General features: G+C 41.8%; 1 protein-coding gene across 1 annotated transcript in view; it reads left to right on the plus strand.

Moving 5' to 3' along the window:
- The window catches only part of SYCP2L (synaptonemal complex protein 2 like), an 89,185-nt gene that overhangs the window by 45,923 nt on the left and 25,566 nt on the right, over positions 1 to 17,696 (plus strand). The window contains exons 19-25 of the mRNA XM_047797684.1: positions 279 to 369; positions 842 to 939; positions 3,163 to 3,220; positions 3,322 to 3,403; positions 13,853 to 13,901; positions 16,835 to 16,982; positions 17,563 to 17,612. Of these exons, the coding sequence (XP_047653640.1) occupies positions 279 to 369; positions 842 to 939; positions 3,163 to 3,220; positions 3,322 to 3,403; positions 13,853 to 13,901; positions 16,835 to 16,982; positions 17,563 to 17,612 (576 nt within the window). The remainder of the gene's footprint in view (positions 1 to 278; positions 370 to 841; positions 940 to 3,162; positions 3,221 to 3,321; positions 3,404 to 13,852; positions 13,902 to 16,834; positions 16,983 to 17,562; positions 17,613 to 17,696) is intronic.

A 17,696-nucleotide genomic window follows, 5' to 3' on the forward strand; every position in this document is an offset into this window, starting at 1 on the left:
ATATATTCCATATGTGCTTGAGAAGACTGTGTATTCTGTTGCTTTTGGGTGGAATGTTCTGTATGTGTCAAGTCCATCTGCTCTAACGTGTGATTTAAGGCTGATGTTTCCTTATTGATTTTTCCATCTGAATGATGTGTCCATTGGTGTAAGTGTGGTGATGAATCCCTTGCTATTACTGTATTGCTGCCTGTTTCCCTCTTTGAGGTCTGTTAATGTCCAATTTTTTAAAGAATTACGGCGTTTGAAAATCATGCGGCTTTTGGTCTGCATTTTAGGTAATGCTTGACCAGACAAAAACCTTCTCAGACCTTTTTGAGTTTGAAGAAGAAGGGACTGAGATTTCTAGCAGCCATGAAAGAGAGACAGGTATATTGGGAAAGAATACTACAAGGATTCCCTATGGAAGCAAAGATAAAGTATTACTTGAAAGAGGTGACTGAACGCCTCTGGTCGTAGAAGAGTAATTAAATGTATTATACCTTTGGAGAAAGAGAAGTTGGTTGGCTAAACCTTGAATTTTCTCCACTTGATCTAGTCGCTCTTGGGGTCAGCTGGAAATGGCAAAGGAGGAAATAATGGGGTGACAGGAGGGACATGATGGGGGAGCCGTTCTGCCCACACCGTTGTACATCTCTCATGAGTTGGGCCCAAAGGCTGTTTTCCGAGGTCCTTATAGGTCTTTGGTATGAGGTTTGAGACAGACCCTAATTGCCAGCTCTTACCAAAAGATAGTGATGGGCCAGCAGTATGAATCCCATGAAGACCAGCAAAGGGTGTAGGCCTCCTTGGATGTGGTTATTGCGGTCACTTTTTATTGCCCTTTTCTTAATATGTTTAGACCAAGCAAAGGAATCCACTGAGCTGGCAGAGTTATCCAGTCCTGAAGATGACCATGGCTTAGCCACTGTCCCTTTAAATAACCAGTCTGATCCTGCTGTGAGTATGGGGATCTGGGGATGAGATTCTGAACTGCATCCACCAGGATGCTGGCAGGTGGAAGCTGACTCTCTCGGCTTGTTGTCCATTTTTTTCAAGCCAACCATCCCTCTTTTTTTTTTTTTTGCCTGTCTTTTTCCTTCAATTCCTTTTGCCTGTCATGTTTATTTTCTCTCTCCTTTTGCTCTCTGTGGTTCTCCCATGGATGATGGGGCTTGGCTGGTGGCTTGGCCTTGTTCCCTCATTTGGGATCTGGAGACCGAGTTTGGGAAAAGCAGCCTCATGTTTGAAATCAGACCTGGTTTATTACAAACTAACTGTGGGAACCTGGGAAAATTACAGAGCATCACTAAGCCTGAGGCTTCTCATCTGTAAAACAATGGTAAATAACTGGTTTACAGGATGGCCCTCTGAGGATTAAAAACATAATAGTCGTAAGGCCCCTAACACGCCGCTCGGCATATGTTGGTGTTCAGTCTATTTTCTTATGTTTGATTACATGATACAGAAGTGTGATGATCGTGTCATGATTTTTTTTTTTTTTTGGTCTTTTTTTGCCATTTCTTGGGCCGCTCCCGCGGTATATGGAGATTCCCAGGCTAGGGGTCGAATCGGAGCTGTAGCCACCGGCCTACGCCAGAGCCACAGCAACGCGGGATCCGAGCCGCGTCTGCAACCTACACCACAGCTCATGGCAACGCCGGATCGTTAACCCACTGAGCAAGGGCAGGGACCGAACCCGCAACCTCATGGTTCCTAGTCGGATTCGTTAACCACTGCGCCACGACGGGAACTCCCGTGTCATGATTTTTTAAAACAAATATACTGGAGGTTATTCCCCCAGATAAATTGTCTTTTGGGAACCTGTACACCTGCCACCAAAAAGGATGCTGCTGAAGATATTTTGTGAGTCTTCCTTTGACGTTTCCCTGAGTAGCTTTGAGATGCTCTGATTGTTGTTGACTAAAAAAAATTGGCACAATCTCAAAGTTGAGAGTTATGTTTAACTCAGTGGACAAAACTGAGGTCTTTGGCCCAGAAGGCAGCACCTCGAGTAACTCTGAGGAAACTGCTCTGAGGAGGCGAGGGGGGGGGGGGGCTAGGAAATAGAGGAGTTTTGCAATAAAGGGTAGATAGAAGGAACACAAGATTACTGTTAATAACTGAAAACTAGATATCTCAAGTTAAGGAATTTAGCACTTTTCTTTTTAAAAATTTTTTATTTTATTCATTTTAGGGCCGCACCTGCAACATATGGAAGTTCCCAGGCTAGGGGTTGAAACGGAGCTACAGCTGCCGGCCTACACCACAGCCACAACCAGGCCAGATCCTAGCCATCTGTAACCTCCACCACAGCTCATGGCATCACTGGATCCTTAACCCACTGAATGAGGCCAGGGATCAAACCCACATCCTCATGGTTACTAGTCAGGTTCTTAACCTGCTGAGCCACAATGGGAACTCCTAGCATTTTTTCATGTATGAGAAGATGCAAGGTCTGGGCTCACTGAGCTCATTCCTTTGAGATGCATCTCAACTCTCCGGGGCCAGTATGCTGTGCTCTCTTGTCCTGAGTCTCCTCAGCTTACCTTCAAGACTGGCGGCAGTCTGATGGCTGCTAGATGGCAGGGAGTCTTTGTTTCCTTCCTGAGTTCCTTCGGGGCTCATCAGCTCACCCTCAGAAGTGGCTGCAATTAAAAAAATTTTTTTAGGGCTGCACCTGCAGCACACGGAAGTTCCCAGGGTAGGGATTGAATCGGAGCCGTAGCTGCCAGCCTCCCCCACAACTATAGCAACGTGGGATTCCAGCTGCATCTGCAACCTACACAACAGCTCAGGGCAATGTCGGATCCTTAACCCACTGAGCGGGGCCAGGGATTGAACCTGCATCCTCATGGATCCTGGTTGGGTTCGTTACCCCTGAACCACAGACGGGAACTCCCTGCAATTGTGACAATTCTTTGTTGACTGAAACGGCAGGCAACAGTTTATTTCTCGTTGTCTTTTAATCTGGGCAGATCTTTTCCTGAGGGTGGTTATTTTTTCTGGAACAGCCAGCAGTCACCTGGAGCCAAATCAAATGGACAAAGTGCCTGCTATCTTAGTATTCAAATGCTTTTCTTCAGAGGGATAAAATGGGTCCAAAAAAATTTCCAAAAAGCCATAATCAAACATATTATATATATATATATATATATTTTTTTTTTTTTTCTTTCCCTGCAGCAGACAAATACAGCTGATGGCTCACTTGAAGAGTCGAGACTGGATGACTCACAAAAAGGTCAGATTTTTTTTTCTCTGTCACACAAGACCTGAGCGGTATATTTAAATGTCTCCTTGAGATGCTCACCCATTTTTGTTTTTCATTTGCATGCTTGGAAGTTACTTCAGAACTTGAGTACTCTTTAGATTTACAAGAACCGTCAGCCAAAATTCAGGTTCCTGCATTAAATGACCCATCTCGGTAAGTGATGTTTAAAACTAATAAACCACGTAGATGGCTGTTAATGTGACGAGTTAATTACCACTTGTCTGGGTTTTCTCCTTTCCTGCCTCTGGTCCCGCCCCATCCAGGGAGAGAGTGCTCTGTGCTGTTTTTCATAGAATGATTTGAGCCGGGCTAAAATGTTCTCTTGACCTGTGGGTTTCTACCTTCATACCCCAATGTTATGTTTGGGGTTGCAGTTTTCTGCAGCAGAATACTGAATACCCCTAGGCAGAAAACATGCACACTTGGCATCAATTTATTCGCTATCTTTCCTGGTAAGTCTCTGAAGAATGGGTCACATGTGTGTGTGTTTTTTAAATAGCTTTATTGAGATATAATTGAAATTAAAAAGTGTACCTATTTACAGTACATCTTGAGTTTTGACATGTGTCTACACCCAGGAACCATCACCACAGTCAAGATAAGAACCATATCCATCGTCTCCAAAACTTTCCTCCTGCCTCTTTGAAATCCCTCCTTCCTGTCCGTCTCCATTCCTGCCCCCACCTCTGGCCATCACTCATCTTCCGGTCACTATAGATGAGTTTGTAGTTTAAAAAATCTTATTTAAATGGAATCAAACAGTAGGCATTCTTTCCCCCCCTAGCTTCTATCATTCGGTGTGATTTGGGATTCACCAATATTCTATCGACAGTTTTATTGAGTGATGGGGAAAATAGTGGGTCTGTTCTACCATGACTTGTGTATCCATTCTCCTGTTGATGGACATTTGAATTTCCAGTTTTTTGTTGTTACAAATAAAACCCTTCAGATGCCTGTATAAACTCCTGCATGAAGATGTTTTCTTTTCTCTTGGGTAAATACAAGAGTTTCCTGATGGCCTAGCAGTGAAGGACCTGGTGTTATCACTGCCATGGTGTGGATTTGATCCCTGGCTTGGGAACTTTTGCGTGCTGTGGGCATGGCCAAAATAAATAAATAAAAGTTCATCTCTTGGGTAAATACATAGGAAGGGGATGGCTGGATCATGATGTGTGTTTAACTTAAAAAAAAAAAAAAAGCCAAAATATTTTCCAAAGTTGTTGCAGCCTTTCGCATTCCCACCAGTTCTAGTTTGGGGGCTCTGTCTGGTTAGTTGCTAGACCTTCTCATCAATACTCGGGTCTTGCACCTTAGCCATTCCAGTAGCAGTGTAGTTGTATTCCATTGTTTTTAATTTTCAACTCCCTGATGGCGAATGGTGTTCAGCATCCTTTCATGTATTTATTTTCCATCTATATATCATCTTGGGTCAAGTGTCTTCAAATACTTTCCCTATTAAAAAGAAAATGGGTCATTTTGCTTTCTCATGATGGAGTTATAGGCGTCCTTTATGTAGTCCACATACAATTCCTTTATCAGATAAATGTTTTGCATATAGTTTCCTGTCGGTGGCTTTTTAATTTTTATAACAGTATTTTTTACCAAACGATTCTAAAGTCTAAATGTCCAATGCATTGATTTATTTATCTTTCGTACATTATGCTTTTTTGTGTGTGTGACTTACTTGGGAAGTCTTAGGCAAACTCATGATCAATAGTATTTTTCTTGTGTTTTGTTCTAGAAGCACAATTATACTTTTAGAACTTATGTCAGCTTATGGGCCATTTTCTTTTAATTTGGGGGGTATTATGTGAGGTATGAATTAAAGTTCTCTTTTTTCCCTCCCTTCTTTTTTTGCTTTCTCTCTGAGCTGTCCAATTGTTTGAGACCATTTATTGAAATTGTTATTCTCCCTCCATTGAATTTCCTTGGAAACTTTGGTTGAAAATCAATTAACTTTATGTGTATGGCTCTATTTCTGCACCCTATTCCATTCCATTGTTCTCTTTGCCTTTACAGACAGTCTGAATTACTGCAGCTTTACTGTATTAACTACCTTCTCTCATTTTGAAATGAGGTGCTGTTAGTCTTCCAACTTTGTTGTTGTTGTTTACAAAAGCTGTTTTGACCGTATTAGGTCCTTCACATTTCATATACATTTTAGAATCACTTTACAAAAAGGTCTGCTGAGATTTTGACCAGGATTGTACCGAGTTTACACAACAGTTTGGGAAGAATTGACATCATACAGTTTGGTTTGTCTCATGAACATGCTATGTCTCTTCATTAATGTATGGCTTCTTTAATTCCTCTGAGGAATATTTTGTGATTTTTAATACGTAAATCTTATATGTATTTTGCTAAATTTATCCTTAAGTATATCACATCCTTCACTATCATAAATCATTAAATGTCTATGGGTTTATTCTATAGAAATGTGGTTTATTATTTCTGTATATTATTCATATATTCTTGCAACTTTGTTAAACTGACTTATTTTTGGGGCTAGATTCTATGGGATTTTCCATGTTGAAAATTGTTTCACCTATAAATAAGGACAGTTTACTTTTTTCTTTCAGATAGGGGTCACCTTCATTTCTTTTTCTTGCTTATTGGTCCAGCTAAAACTTTAGGTACAGTGTTTAATAGAAATGGGGAGAGCAGATATCTTTGCCTTTTCCTTGATCTTTGGGGGAAAACATTCAGTCTTTCACCACTAAATATATTATTAGCTGTTAGTTTTATCTAGGTGTCCTTAATCAGGTTAAAAGAATTTCCTTCAATGCCTCGTTTTCTGAGAGTTTTTACCAGAAACGGATGTTGTGTTTTTGCCAGGCTCATTCTGCATCTGTTGAGATCATGCTATGATTTTTAATTTTTCAGTTAATGTGTTGAATTATACGGATGGATTTTGGAATATTAAACCAACTTTGCATCCCCGGGATAAAACTCTACTTGGTTGTGATGTATTACCCTTCTTATCTATTGTGGATTCAATCTGCTAAACTTTGTTAATAAGCTTTCCATCTGTATCCTAAGACATTCTTCAGTGATTTCCCACTGTCATTCCCAGTATTAGTAATTTGTGTCTTGTCTTTTCCTGAACAGTCTGGCTATAGGAAACAGCTTTTTGTTTCATTAATTTTTTTTTTTTTTTTAGTTTTCTGTTTTCTGCTTTGATTTCTGCTTTGAGCTTTGTTTTTTTCTGCTCGCTTGGGTTTCATTTCCCCTTCTGGTTTTCTAGTTGCTTAAGGTGGAAGCTGAAGTCATTGATTGGCAGTCCTTTTCTTCTCTAATACGAGTTCAGTCCTGGATTGCCATTAGGCATTGCTTTAGTTGTATCCCCCACATTTTGATGGGCTATCACTTTTCTTCATTTCAAAATGCATTTTAATTCTTATTTCTTCTTGACCCATGAGTTACTTAGAAGTATGCTATTTAATTACTAAACATTTGGGGATTTTTCCAGAGATGTTTTAAAATTGATTTCTATTAAATTCTATTGTGGTTAGAAAACCTACTTGACATGATTTGAATTCATATTTATCTAAAATGTGTTATGGGGAGTTCGTGTTGTGGCGCAGTGGAAACAAATCTGACTAGTATCTATGAGGACTTGGGTTCGATCCTTGGCCTCATTCAGTGGGTTAAGAATCTGGCGTTGCCGTGAGCTGTGGTATCGGTTGCAGATGCAGCTCGGATCCCACGTTGCCATGGCTGTGGCGTAGGTTGGCAGCTGGAGCTCTGATTCAACCCCTAGCCTGGGAACTTCCAGATGCCACACATGCCCTAAAAAGCAAAAAAATAAGATAAAATGTGTTATGGACCTGAATATGCCTATCATGGCCAATGTGCCATGTGCCCTTGCATGGGTGGAGTGTCAAATCAGTGTGTATTATGTCAAGGTGGTTGGTGATGTCAAGTCCTTTATATCCCCCCTAATAACGTCATCTACGTGTTCTGCCAGGTTTTTTTGGTTGTTGTTGTGCTATCAGTTATTAAGAGAGGGATAAACAATATCTGATTATAATTTTTATGAATTTATTTCTCATCTCTTTTGTTATTGCTAAATGTATTTGAAATCATCATTGGGCGTACAATCATTTTAGATGGTTGTGTTTTCTTTATGGATTGACCCTTTATCTTTAGGAAATTTATTTTTTCTTTTGTACCTCTGGCAATATTCTTTGTTCTAAAACCTATTTGGTATAATATTAACATAGCTACTCCAGCTTTCTTTTTATTTGTGTAAGCATGGTATATTTTTTTCCAGTCTATATATTTCAGGTGGGTTTATTATATGCGGCATATTGTTGTGTTTGCTTTTCTAACTCAATATGACAATTTCTGCCCCTTTAATTGGGATATTTAAACCATATTTTTATCATAATTGATATGGTTGCATTTATAGCTATTATCTTGCTGTTTATTTCCTATTTGTCTTGTCTGGCTTTTGCTCCATTTTTCCTTTTTCTGACTTATTTTGGATAAATGGAGTGGTTTTTAAATTGTTCCATTTTATCTCCTCGGTCATTTTGTCAGGTGTAGTTTTTCGGGTTAGTTGGTTTGTCTTTTTTAGCTCTTACTCTATCGATTACACATACATCTTTAACTCATTCCGTCACTTCACACAGGCATCCTTGCCACACCCTGTACTTTCATTTTCTCCTCCTGGTATTTGTGCTACTCTTTGTCCTGCAGTTTACTTGTACGTGTGTTATAAACCCCTCCTGTTATTAGCTTAGTTTTGAGTAATGGATGATCATTTCAAGACTCTTGTACATGACTTTGTATCTTATCGAGCCTTTATCCTTTCCACTGCTCTTCATTCCTACGTGCAGATGGAAGTGTCCATCTGGTCTCATGTTCCTTTGCTTGAAGGACTTCAGTATTTCTTCTTTCGTAGGTCTGCTGGTAATTCTGTTAATTTCTGTATGTCTGATGGAATCTGTTTTAACTTGACTTTTGAAAAATATTTGCACCGGGTGTCGAGTTCCAGGCTAACAGACTGTTTTCTTGTAGCACAGTAAAGATGTTAGGCCGTTGTTTACTCACTTGATTGCTGTTAAGAACGACAACCGACTTATAATTATCTTTGTTCTTTTATATACAACGCACCCTTTCCCCCCTTGGAGTGTTTTTTCAGATTTTTTTTCCTTTACAGTTAACTTTAAGTAATTTGATCGTGATGTGCCTTGGTGTAGTCTTGTTATGCTTCTTGTGCTTAGGGGTTGGTGAGCTTCTTGGATATGTAGGTTTTTAGATTTTATGAAATGCAGCATATTTCAGCCATTATTTCTTAGAAAATTTAGTCTTAATTTCTTTCTTCCTCTTCTTTACAATCTCCAATGATACGCATATTATGATAACTGTTTTACTATCCCTTTCTGTGGTATCACCTGTCATTTCCAAGTTGGTTTCAATTTTTTTTGCTCCTCTTTATGCGTTGTATGCTTCTTGACATGCCTGGTAATTTTCTAGAGTTTGTAGGTTTTTACCTTTGGTATTAAATATTTTTGTATTCAATTAAATATTTTTTAACTTTTTTCTGGGATATGGCTTAGTTTTTTTAAGTTTGTTCCTCTTGAGATACTGGCTTTTAAATCTTGTTAAGTGGGACCAAAGTAGCCTTTAATTGCAATTTATGAAGCTTTCTCATCGGTGAGAACTAGTGCTCCTCAAATTGTTTGAAGGAGACTCACAGTCAGAAATTGATTTAAATTGTGACTCAGTACACATATGCAAACACATTATGTATGTATTTGAAGCAAATATTTTACACAATATCTGTTTTACTATGTACAGGAACTTAAATTCTAATATAAGATCTCCTCTCCCATTAGAAGGTACTCACTCTGTTTCGCTTACTAATAGGTGATGATGTATAGTTTGGAAAACTCTAGTTTAAAATCCCTAATGTAGGCAGTAAATTGGAGGAGTCGGAGACAGAATAAAAGGCAGGAAGTCTGATTAATGAGTGTACAAGCTATCCAGGATAACTCCATGCCAGGGAGCTTCTGGAGGAAGGATGGAATTGCTGGCAGATTGAAGGGACATTATAGAGTGAGGGAGGAGAGGAAGATTCAAAACACCTAAGGTTGTCAACTGGGTAATTGAGGAGATTTCAAGAAGATTTGTAAGTACTGAATATCGGTGCTAGGTTAGACATTAGCCATGGTTGGGAGCTTAGGGGAAAGACCTGGGTTAAATGTAGAAACTCAAGTGACATGGTATCTAGATAATTTAGGCATCATCTTTTTTTTTGTTTTTGTCTTTTTGCTTTTTCTGGAGCCATACCTGTGGCATATAGAGGTTCCCAGGCTACGGGTCTAATCAGAGCTGTAGCCACTGGCCTACACCACAGCCACAGCAATGCAGGGTCCTTAACCCACTGAGCAAGGGCAGGGATCGAACCCGCGACCTCATGGTTCCTAGTCGGATTCGTTAACCACCGCGCCACGACGGGAACTCCTCACCCTGCCTTTGAAATTTCTGATTGTGCCATTTCACATATTGGCTATCTCTCGGGCTCTTATTTGAATATATGATCAGCTGGCATTTTAGAGTTTTTTCCCCCCACGATATGATAAGTTTGAGATGAGATCAAAGACCTAACTCTTTGGTTTATCACTTGACTCTCCTCTGCCTGTCTCTCTAGATGCCCCCTTCTTCGTTTTTCTTCAGAATAATACAGAATTTCTAGCACTCCCCATCCCTAATGGGTCATCTTTCTTTTTACTCTATTTTCTCCTCTCTTTTTGAAAACTGACTTGCTATATTTTAGTATTTGGGTAGAGGCTATACCGTGGTCCTAAAGATTATGTTATGGAACTGGATTTGGCTTTTCTACTTAGGAAGTAGGACACATTAATACTTGTGAGTTCAATTTTCTCATCTGTAAAGTGGGAAGATTAACACATGCTTATGTAATGCTTCATACAGTGCCTGGCTTCTGATAAATGTTCAATGGATGGTAGGTTATATTTGATAGAGCAGTAAATAAAGACAGAGTAGGTGGGGAGAGAGAAATTAAGAATTTGGAATTAACTTATACATCCTACTGTATCTAAAATAGATAACTAACAAAAATAACCAACAAAGACCACTGTAGAGCATAGGAAGCTATGCTCACTATTTTGTAATAACCTATAAGGAAAAAGAATCTGAAAAAATATATGCATGTGTATATATACACATAGGTATGTATATATGTGTATGTATAACTGAATCACCTACTCTACACCTGAAACTAACACAGCGTTATAAATAAAATATACTTCAATTAAAAAAAAACTGGGTAAGAGCATGGGCTCGGGAGGCAAGCTGGCTGGGTTCAAATTCCAGCTCAGTCACTCCCAGGTGGGTGAGTAATCTCAGGCAAGTTAACTTTTCCTCTCCTTGCTCAAATAACCTCATCTAAAACATAGTGATAAGAGGAGTTCCTGTCGTGGCTCAGTGGAAACCAATCTGACTAGTATCCATGAGGACGCAGGTTCGATCCCTGGCTCCCCTCAGTGGATTAAGGATCCAGTGTTGCCGTGAGCTGTGGTGTAGGTTGCTGACACAGCTCACATCTGGCGTTGCTGTGGCTGCAGCGTAGGCTGGCGGCTATAGCTCCAATTCGACCCCTGGCCTGGGAACCTCCATATGCCACCAGTGCGGCCCTAAAAAGACAAAAATAATAGTAATAATAATGAATAAAATAGGAGTTCCCATCGTGGCTCAGCAGTCAACGAACCTGACTAGGAACCTTGAGGTTGAGGGTTCGATCCCTGACCCCGCTCAGTGGGTTAAGGATCCGGTGTTGCCATGAGCTGTGGTGTAGGTCGCGGATGTGGTTAAGATCCAGCGTTGCTGTGGTGTAGGCCAGAGGCTATAGCTCCGATTCAACCTCTAGCCTGGGAACTTCCATATGCCTGGGGTATGGCCCTAAAAAGCAAAAATTAAATAAATAAATAAATAAAATAGTGTTAATGATATGGCTCTTGGGGTGCGATGACTGAAAGAATTACGACATGTACGGGGAACTCTGCCTGGTGCATAGGAGTACTCAGTAAATGTTAGCTCCTATTACTATTGCTACTGTTGGTAGCAATACTACTGCTTCTACTCGTGTTCTGCCCAAACCCTTTTCTTTGCCAGTTACCAAAAAAACCCACCTCCGTGATAAGATAATCTCTTAAAATTCCCACTCTTTCGACTTCCCTTCATCGGTCAGGCTGAAATCTAAAGGACCCTAAAGGATCCGTGGCCCTCATGGCTCCTGAGAAATGTCGTCATCAAGGCAGATTCCCAACAGGTCAGGTAAAAGTGCTAAACGTTAGCAACGTTTAGAGAAAGTTGCACACTCATTACTTTCATAGTTGGCCCGTTTTGTGACATGATACAAAAAAATGTGGTTTCGTGTCTTCGGTCAGGCCACGTAAGTGGATTCCTACAACCACATAGTGTCTGTTTTGGTTTTTGCTCTGTTAGGTTCAGTACCATGCCTTCACTGATGGATGGACAAATGAGTGAATGAGCAGATCCAGTACCAACGTGGGCTGTCTCTTCATTCCTCTCCCAGAAGAACCACATGATCCCCAAAGGGTCCTAGGGGACGACATTTTCCTCCATTTGTTACAATTTCCTTTATTTACTTCTTTAATTTACGTATGTTATTGTGGCTCCACCTCCCCAGCACTCTTCGAATTACTAGATAATTTTTTCTGTTGTTTTTCTGTGTCAGCGTCGATTGTTTGGGGGCTTTCGGGGTTTACAATTTATATCTAAACAGCTCTATTTATCCTTTTCTGATGCTTGTTTAAAGCACTCTGTCACGCTGTGAAATCTGTTCTTTCTTGACCTTAAGCGGTGAAAGTTTGGAGTTTCCATATGGCTCAGTGGATTAAGGACCCAATATTGTCTCTACAAGGATTTGGGTTCCGTCCCTGGCCTCACTCAGTGGGTTAAGGCTCTGATTCAACCCCTAGCCTGGGAACTTCCATATGCTGCAGGTGCAGCCTTAAACAAGAAAAAAAGAAAAAGATGAGCATTCTAAGCCAGGAGAAGAATGTACATTTCTACCAAGGCATGATCCAGGAGATAAAAAGTAGTGTTTTTATGCCATCTTTGTAGTGAACTGTTCATTTTTCACGACTGTCTTTCAACTAGAAGAGAAATCTTTCCTGTCCTCTCCCTATGCGTCTGCCCCACCCCACTTTCTTGTTCAGGCATTCAGGGTCTCATTCTTGCCTTTAAGACCCTTGGAGCAAAATCCAGCTACCTTCCGATTTCAGCTCTTCCTCTCATATGCATCCCAGAGGCAGCGGGAGCAGGCAGGGCGTTGCGGCAGGTCTGGGAGCGTGCAGCGCTCGGGCTGCCCTGAGCCCTCCTGCCAGGTTGTGCTCTTCCAGCAACCAGCTGCCACTCTCCGTGCCTCCGTGATCCTCATGGACCCTAGTCCGGGTTTGTTAACCACTCAGCCACGACGGGAACTCCCGCCCTCAACCAGTTTTAAGTGTGCTGTTCCGTGGCATTAAGTCCATTCTCACCGCCATCCACCTTCCTCTGAAACCCTGTCCCCATCAAATAATTCCCAGTTTAACAAAAGTACAGGATATGAGCTTAAGATACAAAGTCGAGCTTCTTTCTATAGGCGAGCAGATAGACTTATCTTTTGGTTTTTTTGGTAACAGTAAACCATAAACATAGTCGGAGGTTAAAATCCAAAATATCCAAGGAACAGCTCAATAGCAAAAAGATGACCTGATTTAGAAGATGGGGAAGGGATTTGAAGAGACGCTTCTCCAAAGAAGGTATACACATGGCCCAAGAGATAGGAGAAGATGCTCAGCATCACTCATCATCAGGAAAAGCCTTCTTCGGTTTTATTTTAGAAAATTCTTTTAGGAGTTCCTGCGGTGGCTCCGTGGTAAGGAACCCAACTAGCATCCATGAACATGTGGGTTTTGATCCCTGGCCCTGCTCAGTGGGTTAAGTATCCGGCATTCCTGTGGCTGTGGTGTTGGCTGCCAGCTATAGCTCTGATGTGACCCCTAGCCTGGGAATTTCCATGTGTCGTGGCTGTGGCCCGAAAAAGCAAAATAATAAATAAATTACAGTTGATTTACAGTGTTGTGTCAATTTCTGCTGTACAGCAAGATGACTCAGTCTCTCTCACACACACACACACACACACACACACACACACACACTCTTTTCCTTGTATTATCTTCCATCATGTTGTGTCACAAGTGATTGGATATAGTTCCTGTGCTGTACAGCAGGACCTCATTTGAGCACGGAGGTGATGCTCAGGCAGAGCCCGGCAGGAAACACAGCTCATCACTTTCTTGCTCATCTCACGCTGCCTTTTTCTTCTTTGCATACCTGACAGAGAACGGCTCAGCAAAGGTTTGTTTTAAATAGCCCATTGCTGTCAGGCTGAGGGTCTCTGGAAATGGGTCGCAAGGCAAGAAGTTTGGTGCCAAATGGGCTACTTCCCACCAGCTGGTCTCCCAATCAGAGGGCACGGGAAGGAAAAAAAAAAGGGGCTATGCGGTTGGTCAAGGAGAAGGTGTTGGTGGAACAGTTCCATTAACTCAATCTACTTTGTTTTAGGGACGAGTCTGCTCTTGAGGGTGACAGAAAGCGGGAAACAAGGATGTCGGTAATGGAATCACTTTTATTGTTTGGGGGCCGCACTTTAGTTATTTGCGTCTCATCTTCAAACTTTGTCATCGCTCTGCTCTTTTATGTTTCTCAGTTAAATTTATCTTAAGCGTGTTTTAAAAGGGTGTAGTCCACTTTCAAATGGAAAAATCGGCATTAGTGTAACAGAAATAGTTGGTAAGCCCCCAGATGAACACAACAGAAAAGAACAGTTATATCAAACTGTACTTTTCCTCGTATTAGGCTCTGAGCCTAAAGTCTGTTCTGGCTTTTGTGAAAAAAGATGAGTGGATATAGCACAGGGGACTATATCCAGTCTCCTGGAATAAACCATAGTGGAAAGATATTTTTAAAGAAGAATGTAGAGATGTGTACAATGAAGTCACTTGGGCTGCACAACAGAAATTAGCACAACATTGTAAATCAACTATAACTTAAAAGAAAGAAAATGAAAAAAATCGTGAAGTAGAAGTGTTATAAGACGGAACAGCAGCTGAGATTTCTCCTGAATAGAATCCGAAGTGTTCACGCATCGTGCTTTGCTCCGTGTCAGCGTCATGGTTTCATTCCTGTGTTGCTCAGTTTCCACCTCTCCGTTGTTCTTGTTTTGGGAAGCGTGGTGCTCTAAGTCTATAGTCGGTGCCTTTGAAAGAACCTCTATGTGAACAGTATGTGACAGTTCGTTTTCTTCCCTAAAACTGAAGTCACAGCTTCAAACAAACAAGGCGCCTCCTGCTTTCTTTAAGCAGTGGTTCTCCCTCTTAGCTGCCCAGTCCTCCAGTTAGAATCACAGGGAGCCGAAGGTCTTGAAGCCTGAGTCTCTTCCTCAGACAAAGAGACTTAACCAATGCAGAGGTATGTCCAGGCATTGTTTGTTTGTTTTTGTTTTTTTTTTCTTTTTGCTTTTTAGGGCCGCACCCACCGCATATGGAGGTTCCCAAGCTAGGGGTCGAATTGGAGCGATAGCCCCTGGCCTACACCACAGCCACAGCAAAGCAGAATCTGAGCTGCATCTCCAACCACAGCTCAGGGCAACTCTGGATCCTTTAGCCACTGAGTGAGGCCAGGGATCGAACCTGCACCTCATGGTTCCTACTCGGATTTGTTTCTGCTGCACCACAATGGGAACTCCCGTACTGGTTTTTTGTTTAAAAGGCCCCTCCTGGCGATTCGAATATGCAGCCAAATTTAAGAACTACTGCTCTGGATACTTTTGTTTTTGTAAATAAGTTTCAACACCTCTTTGTATTGATCCAAAGAGGCTGGGAAAGCCTTGCTGTGTGGTTGTTCCACTGGGCACATCAGAGGAGGTGAAACTTGCTCTTTGTAGGATGCTGGGCTGAGGAGCCCTGGAGCAAATGTGATGGGTTCCCCAACCTTTTTTTTTTTTTTTTCTTGTAAGATGCAAATAGGCCTGGTTTACAAAATTACTTTTAAAAATGGCCTTCTCTACAGAAGGTTGGGCTGGTAAACATTTTAAAGCAGGAGTAATTAGGTCTTCAAAAATGAACTTACTTGAAAAATAGTTGACCATCACCCACCTTAAAGGTTACGTTGACCTGTAACCTTTAAAACAAGGGTGACACTGCTTCTCTTCCTCATGTAGGCCTTGGGGCTGATTCTGAACGTTGCCCTTCTAGGCCCAGGGCATAACCTTCCGCTGATGCATTTCACATTTGACAAGACTGTCAGATACTGTCACCACTAAATATGTTTAGATTCATAAGAATCCTCCCTGGCCTGAAATGAGAATGAGCTCACTGATGAGGCCCTCTAGGGGCACCGTGGTTTGAGGACAGGGCCCCTGGGAGAGGTGCAAGACACGGGGCTCAAACAGCCTTGTCAACAGTGTTTTGTTGGAGTTCCTGTTGTGGCTCAGTGGAAACAAATCTGACTAGCATCCATGAGGATGCAGGTTTGATCCCTGGCCTCGCTCAGTGGGTTAAGGATCCGACGTTGCCATGAGCTGTGGTGTAGGTCGCAGACACGGCTCGGATCCCGTGTTGCTGTGGCTCTGGTGTAGGCAGGCAGCTACAGCTCCGATTTGACCCCTAGCCTGGGAACCTCCATATGCTGTGGGTGCGGCCCTAAAAAGACAACAAACAAAAACAACCCAGTGTTTAGTTAAATTCCATATTAAAATTGAGCATAAATATTTGTCACAGCATTTACAAAAACTGATGCAGGCATCCCTGCTGTGGTGCAGCAGGTTAGGTACCTGGTGTTGTCTCTGCAGTGACATGGGTTTGATCCCCAGACCAGTGCCGTGGGTTAAGGATCCAGCATTGCTGCAGCTGTGGCAAAGGTCACAGCTGCTGCTGCCTGGATTTGATCCCTGGCCTGGGAACTTCCATAGGTCATGGGTGTCCCCTCCCCCCCCAAAAAAAATCCCGAAACAGATGTTTGAAATATATAAACATCAATGTCCAGTTGACTAATCCAGAACAGAAATAAACTTGCCCTAAATCTCTGCATTTTAGAGTCCAGGCTCAATGTCAAAAGGCTTTAAGATTTAAAGAGATAAGACCCTCTGGCTTTATTTTAGTTCCTCTAAGGTATAGACAAAAGTGTCTTGGCAAAGTTATTTTTATAGTTTCTTTTGTTGTTCAGATTAGTATTTTGAAGTTAGTGTTGGTACACTAATCCGGTGCATCCGCTTTTGGACAGGTGCCTGCCCTCTCTTCAGTTACAAACACTGGACTAGAGAGAGGTTTCTCATCTTTTACAGCAGCAGCTTGGTTGAGAATTCAGGAAATCATCCTTTTCTCCCTTCTCCTTCTTACTTCTGTGCCCTCTTATTACGTAAGAGAGCCTAGTCGCCTCGAAGAAGGGGTTGCTTCTTTTTTGTCTTTGTAGTCATGTATTTAATTGTATATAAATAGCACTGATGCCCTTTCAATCGTTCTCACGTACCTCCTGTGTTTATCCTAGTTTAATTATAGGAAACACCTCTTCTCGGAGAGTAATCAAGACTCGAGTACCAGCAGCAGTGAACTCTCTTGGACCAGTAACCAAAAAAGGAAAGCCCTGAAGTCGTATCCTAGCAGAAAAAAGACGAGAACGAGAAGTAGCGTCCGATGTAAGTCTGCTCTTGTGTTTTCTTTCCAGAGTCGCTGTTCAAATATGTGGGCAGGTGTTAATTTTTCAGTGTGTGCTGGGAGAGGGCACCAAAGAGGTACATGATCACGTGATGCTTCTTTCCTGCTACAGTGATACTGGAAAAGGAAAAATGTACGTCCGGGAAGCAGGACAAAAGAATATGGAATTGACTAATAATTGATAAGCATGAGCTATGGATAAATGGAGGCAGGAGTTCAGATAAGAGGAAGCTGGCCCAAGCTGGAATCATCAGGAAAAACGTCAGGGAAGAGATGGGTGGCACTTTCGGAGAATCCTTGGGAAGGGGATAGGATTCGAAGAGGCGTGGAAAAGGAAGGGCGTTCTATTGAGTGCTGGACAGATGGGAACAGCGCTGGGGACAGGCTCTGGAGCAGAGACTTCATGCTGAGTGGGGAGGAATAGAGTTGGAGAATTAGAAAGCCGTCTTAAGAGCTAGGCATTGCAGCAAGCCGGGGGAAGTGGGCATTGCTTCTGGGATGTGTTTTTGTACTTGTCATAAGTAAACCTATCCATTGTACTCTTATTCCCTTCGGTTTCAGTCGTGTCACTTCTCCCTCCCAGTAGTGGCAGCGACCTTGAAAAAGACCAAGTAAGTAAAATTAATTTGGGCTTCTGTGTGGCCTTAGGGCATATGCTTAACATAAATTGATCTGTTTAGGGTTAAAATACCTTT

The sequence above is a fragment of the Phacochoerus africanus genome, chromosome 9 (genome assembly GCF_016906955.1).
Source record: "Phacochoerus africanus isolate WHEZ1 chromosome 9, ROS_Pafr_v1, whole genome shotgun sequence".
Classification (NCBI taxonomy): Eukaryota; Metazoa; Chordata; class Mammalia; order Artiodactyla; family Suidae; genus Phacochoerus; species Phacochoerus africanus.